This window comes from Vombatus ursinus, unplaced genomic scaffold (genome assembly GCF_900497805.2).
Source record: "Vombatus ursinus unplaced genomic scaffold, bare-nosed wombat genome assembly UNPS02014838.1, whole genome shotgun sequence".
NCBI classification, from domain to species: domain Eukaryota; kingdom Metazoa; phylum Chordata; class Mammalia; order Diprotodontia; family Vombatidae; genus Vombatus; species Vombatus ursinus.
In genome coordinates this window covers 2,765,040-2,771,387 of record NW_020954616.1, presented here as the reverse complement: position 1 = coordinate 2,771,387, position 6,348 = coordinate 2,765,040, and the positions used below count along the sequence as shown (strand labels likewise).

At 38.3% G+C, this 6,348-nt stretch overlaps 1 protein-coding gene across 1 annotated transcript in view; it reads right to left on the bottom strand.

Moving 5' to 3' along the window:
• The window catches only part of SPTA1 (spectrin alpha, erythrocytic 1), a 100,946-nt gene that overhangs the window by 19,386 nt on the left and 75,212 nt on the right, over positions 1–6,348 (bottom strand). Inside the window, exons 40-42 of the mRNA XM_027840081.1 lie at positions 6,010–6,172; positions 4,766–4,842; positions 3,548–3,757 (exon numbers count right to left, since the gene is read on the bottom strand). Coding sequence (XP_027695882.1) covers positions 3,548–3,757; positions 4,766–4,842; positions 6,010–6,172 — 450 coding nt within the window. The remainder of the gene's footprint in view (positions 1–3,547; positions 3,758–4,765; positions 4,843–6,009; positions 6,173–6,348) is intronic.

Here is a 6,348-nt window from a genome sequence, read left to right as displayed (position 1 = left end):
AGAGAGAGAGAGAGAGAGAGAGAGAGAGAGAGAGAGAGGGAGAGAGACAGAGAGAGACAGAGAGAGACAGAGAGAGACAGAGAGACAGAGAGACAGAGAGAACACTCCTTTATCATCCATTCACTCATTTGCTGGAGAAAGAGACATTTGTTAGAGACATGATGATTGTTCCTCTAAAATAACAGTTCTCTTATCCTGTATAGCTTATAGGGGCAAGACAATGAATATTAGATAGATAGCACAGGGAACCAGACTTTGGGTCAGTATATAGAAGAATTTTCTAAATAGTCTAATTTCACTCTTGTCTTAACTACCACACTTCCGTTTCCATCTCCTTCTGCCCTTGCACCCCCTTTCTCCCTCTGGTGAGTTGTCCCCAGAACTTCCTTTTGAGAAGAACACCCCAGCCACTGACTAACCTCCACACCTGGCATGCTCTCTCTCCTTAACTCTATCTCTTGCCTTCCTTTAAGACTCAGTTCCAATTTGACCTTCAGCATGAAGCTTTTCCCAGTCTTCCTCACTGCTAGTGCCTTCTCACTATAATTACCTGCTATTTATAATATATATGTAGATAGATAGATAGATAGATAGATAGATAGATAGATAGATAGATAGATGAAATTGTTTGCATGTTGTGTCCTCAATTAGATTGTTAGATCTTTGAGAGCAGGAGGCTTATCCTTTCTTTGTCTCCCCAGCACTTAATGCTACATTTGTAGCACATGTTAAGCGTGAAGTATGCTATCTCTTTAAGGAGCATACCAACGAGGAAAAGTAGAAAAAATATGTAAGGGAAAAGATTTATATTCATTGTGAAAGAATATAAGATATCACTACTTTGCTACTATTGGTATTATGAATAAAATTTTTGATACATAATACAAATATATGAAGAACTTGTTTGAATTTGCCCTTCTAAAATGTGCATATGAAGAAACGGGCTCCAGATAGCATTTGGGCAGTTTTGAAAATGATCAATATGTAGATTTGAGGACTTGGATTTCTTTGTTAACAATGTTGAATGAGGTCTCAATTCTGTGGGAAGAGTTTAATGTTGTAAGGATAAAGATTAAGGATCTTTTATTTCTTAAAAACTAGAAATATGTGATTGTGAGAAATACAATTTCTAGGACATCAAAGAAATAGACTACTTTTGTTAAAGGCTTCAATTGAGGCATGATAGGTACTTCAGTTAATTTGCATTTACATGTTTTATGACAAAAGAAGGTAAAACTAAAAAAAATGAGAAATTGTAGAAACATTGGGTGACAAGTAGATTTAACAAAGAACTGTGTATTTGGTTGGGGAAATTTGAGGAGTTGAGACTTTTTAACTAAACCACAAGCCACTGAGATTCAAAAGGCTCTTGTTTAAGACATTGAACACAAGGACAGGGATAGTAGCATCAGCAAAAGGACAGGGAAAAGAATCTGAGGGGAAGAAGAGTGGAAGACATTCAGGGGACCAGAAAAGTTGCTCAGTCTGAGAAGCAGTGAGCTTAGAGAAGGCTTCAGCTGAGTGCTTCCTGATTGGTCTAGAGAAACTGATGTCATTGGCCCAAAGCTCCTGTAACAGATATTGCTTTTCAGCACCACCTAGAGCTGGAGAAAGGTGAAGCTATTCATAAGGGCTTTTCTCTCTGCAGCAGCCTGCCAGTGGCTTGAGAAGGAAGAGCAGGAGGGCTTTTCAGCTTCAGTATCATATTCAAATGTGAATCTGAATTGGGTTGCTGTGAAATGGAGCTATATTGCTCTATTCTGATTGGACAGCACAAAACTCCGATGAGCAAATAATTGACTGAACTGAAGAGTATAACCCAGAGACACCCAGTTTGATGAACTTAGCAGGTATCTGGCTTAAAAATAACTACTGTTAATGCAATGATTCAAGACAATTCCAAAGGACTCATGATGAAAAATGCTATCTCCACATCCAGAGAAAGAACTGATGGAGTCTGAATACAAATTGAAGGATACTATTTTTCATTTTCACATTTAAAAAAAATTAGGGGATTGTGGGTCTATGTCTTCTTTCACAACATGACTAATAAGTAAATATGTTTTGCACAATTGCACTTGTATAACATTTTGAACTGCTTACCTTCTGGGGGGAATGGAGGGGGTTAGCAATGGAGAGAATTTGGAACTCAAAATTTAAAAAAATGAATGTTAAAAATTGTCTTTACATGTCATTGAGAAAAATAAAATATTAAAAAATAAAATAACTGCTATACACATCAACAGTTAACACTTTCTAAACATATTTTTGGTTAATTGAAAAAACCTGGAAATGCTATGTTGGAGGCAGTTAGGATACACAATGAGTAATAATAGCATTGGGCCTGGTGTCAGAAAGACCTTAGTTCAAATTTGACCTCAGATATTTACTAGCTGTGTAAACCTGAGGCAATTCACTTAACCTCTGTTTGCCTCAGTTTCCTCATCTGAAAAATGAAGATAATTAGCACCTATATCCCAGGGTTGTTGTGAGATCAAATGAGATCATAATTGAAAAATGCTTAGCACAGTGCCCAGCACACAGTAAGTGCTATGGAAACATTAGCTGTCATTATTTATTATATAATATATTACAATATTATATGTGTTAGAGAATCCCAGCTGCTGAAGCATAGTGAGGATCAATGATCATGCAGTATGCAGAAAAAGCAGTTTCATGTGGTGCGGATGTTCCTTAAGGAATCAATAACATTGACAACTGAAGTCTAGAGTTGAGAGTTACCCTAAGCACGTGTTTTCCTTCTCTTTCATGTGTTTTCCTGCCAGATTTCTCTACCTCTATGTCCACTCCACACTTGCTATTGAATGCATTGATGAAAGAGTGTGTATGTATAATTTTATGTATATTGTGATCATATTCTATTATTTATATATTTGCTTTAATTTCTTGCTATCTAGAAAATTCATTATTATATATGACTTACTTTTTCTTATTATTAAGTAAATGGCTATATTTAAGATCTAAAATGTCATTATTATGAATGGATGGTTGTGTCAGTGTTACACACTATGGATGTGTTGCCTTGTGAGTGGCTGCATGTGTAGACAGAGAACACATTGGATGGGGGCTCAAGAGCCAGCAAGATAAATAGGGGATATGTATCTCCCTTCAATAGGGTTGTGCCTCAGACCCTGAGAGAGTTTGAATATAACCATATAGTCGTGGTCTATCACTGGGGACTTAGATCTCCACGTGTGAGGCAAGGTTAGAGTGAGACAGCCCAACCCAGGATTAGCAGTGTTTTCCATGGGCCTGAGTGAGGGACTGAGTGACTGGTAGTATTCACACAGAAACTCCATTGGAGTTATGGCCCCACCATAATATACTTAACTTTATTATATTTGGGGTGGGATGGGGAAGTGAACTGACCTCACCCACTTGTCTCCTTATATAAGCCCTTAATAATTACATGGTGATTGACTGTTTGATTCTAGTGAGAATCCCTCCTGTTGCAAGAACTGCATCTGGAATTTATGCTGGCTCATTGCTAGTCCAGATGCTACTAATCATTCTCCTTTGGGGTTACCTTCTGAAGGGGCAGCTGCTCCTCCAGCAGCTTTGCCCTTCGGGCTGCGGTGGCCTCCAGTAACTGGTCCCAGTGTTTGAGAAGGGCAGCGTGCCGGTCCTCAAAGGCGCTTGCCCTGCTGTGCTCTCCTGCTACCACCTGATTTTTTAAGTCTGTTATTTCTGACAGCTGCTCCTGCTCAAAGCTTTTCAGGCCATCATCCAGTGTATCCTGTAGCAGGGCAATGGAGAGGGGTAAGCTGGGGCTCTCCATGTGGAGACCAAGAGAGCCTCTACACCTGGCAATCCACCAGATTTGAAGCACAGCTTGAGTAAGTGGTGTGTGAGGGTCAACATGATGGTCAAGATAAGGTCTACATAGGTAATTGAGGAACCATAAGTTAAAAATATTATACATTTAGAATTAGAAGAGAGCTAGCCAAATACTCTTATTTTATCTATAAAGAAAACAGAGGCTGAGAGAAATGAGGCTCAAGGGCACTAACTCCAAACCTTATATACTCTCTACTACACCACAATCAACCAGGATTATGTCTAGTGTTGCAAAAAGGGGTGGGAGCCTAGGTTTGCTCATTAAATCATTCACTCAGTCATACCACTACAATGATATAAGCTCTCTTAAACCAGAGAGAAGGATCTTATCTTAATTTTGTAGGTCCCTTCAGTGCAGCACAGTACTTTCCATAGAGTATTTCCTTAAAAAATACTTGATGATTGAACCTAACATTTGAGAATAGAATTCCCATTAAAACAGGGAGCAGGGTCTTATTCAAATTTTGTAACTTCCTCAGGACTTAAAAGAGAGACTAATAAAATGCAGAGGCTGAACAGACCTTAGGGTTCACAAACACCATCACTTTACAGATGGTGACAGAATCTAAGACCAAGATACAAACTCAGGTCTCCTGATTCTCTTCAGCCCAGCACCCTGGGTCTGTCCACCGCATCACACACTATCTCTACCTTGAACACCAAACAGGTGGAGGATTTTGGAATGTGAATCTCAAAATAAGAATTGTGCTAACAGAACCCCTAGGAGCTTGACATATAAAAATTCCTACTTGGTAAGAGTTGACAATAGAACAGTCAAAATAATTAAAGACAGCATGAAATAACATAGGAGGACAAGGCTTCCCCTCCTTTCCCAGGTCCCTCAGTGCACAGACTTCCTACTTCTCTACTAGCTAACTTTATGGCAAGAGGTAGCTCCCATTCTTACCTGCTTGATGAGGAGCATACGGTAAGTAGCAAGGTCCCCTCCATTTCCATTGATTTTCAGAGTGGCCTCTTTTTCAGCTGAAAAGCATAGGTTGCACTCATGAGCATAATTACAATTTATGGGAGGGGGATGGAAGATGATAAGAGTAGGAGCAAATTTCTTTAAAGTAGCTGAATACCATATTCCTAACTCTAAGAGTTATGAGTCATTGAGATATATAATGCCTTTTAAAGTTGTTCCCCCCCACCAAGGTGAGGCAGTAGGGGTGAGATTTCACAATCACAAAATAATAAGATTAAGCATTTAAAAAGACTTTGGAAGTCTTCTAGCCCAATCCTGTCATTTTATGGATAAAGAAATTGAGAGGTTAAATCAGTTGTCCAAAGTAACATGAATAATAATTGTCAGAGTTGCGATTCAAACCTAAGCCAAATTCAGTGTGAGTTTCTGTTTTGTTTTTGTTTTTACACACCATGTGGAAAGGGACAAAAGATAAGTGCAACAATGACTATTTCCACATTTGAAGAATAATATGTGCAAGAAGAATGTGCTAGAAGCAACTCCAATTAGCTCATAAGTACCAGATGTTAAATTTTCAGTATATTTACATCTTGGAAATAGACAAATGTTACAAATCAGGTCCCTAATTTATTATTCTGTGATTGCCTAGACTTAAGAAAGTGATGGAGAAAATGTTAATAATGCAGATTAAACTTAAAAGTGTAATGTATACTAAATTTTTTTTCAGAAAGGTGATTGTTAAACTTTTACCAGCACATCCTTGAATATAAGGTACATGTGAATCACACAAAAATCAAACTTTATTATACATTTAAAAGGAATAGCAAGTTCTACAAAATAGATTTGTAGTTTCATGTGTAGTCAGGTTTTATCTTATACTATGTTATGGAAATGCTTGTTTTATTCCATAAATTAAAAATAAAAGAAATAGAAATTTTAAAAAAATCAAACTTGAATTATAGCCAGTTTTCTGAGTGGAGGTGAATAGAGGCTGAAAGCTATTCCTTGACTTTGCTGCTCAATAGCATCATATGTGATGTCAGAATCAAGATCTCTGATATCAAAAAGAATGTGCTTGTCCCCAACACTGTGGTCTTCCAACCCTGCCAGTTCATAAAAAGACTCTAAAAGGATTATGTGAAAATGTGCAAAGATACCAAGTCCAGATCAGCCTGCCAATCAGCTCCTCAATGTGGGGGATACTGAGCTCTTGCAAAACATACTTATCCAGGACTCCACTGTGTCAGCCTTCCAGTTAAACAACTGGAAAGCAGCATCCTCTTCCAATTGGGTCTTCCAAGCTGCGATTGCCTTGGCTAGAGCAGGTATCTTTGAATTCAGGCCATTGATCTTGGTCTTAATTTTCTCTTTCTGCTGTGTGTCCTCCTACCTCACAGGGATAGAAGGGAAGGAGAGGCATCAATCAATCAATCAACAAGTGTTAATTTCTTAGAACTGACAACTATGCAGGCCAAGGCTAAGAACTTGGAAAGCTTCACATACAATTCAAACATGATTATTGTTTTGACCTGGGAGGGAGGGGTGTGTGTGTGGTGTGTGTG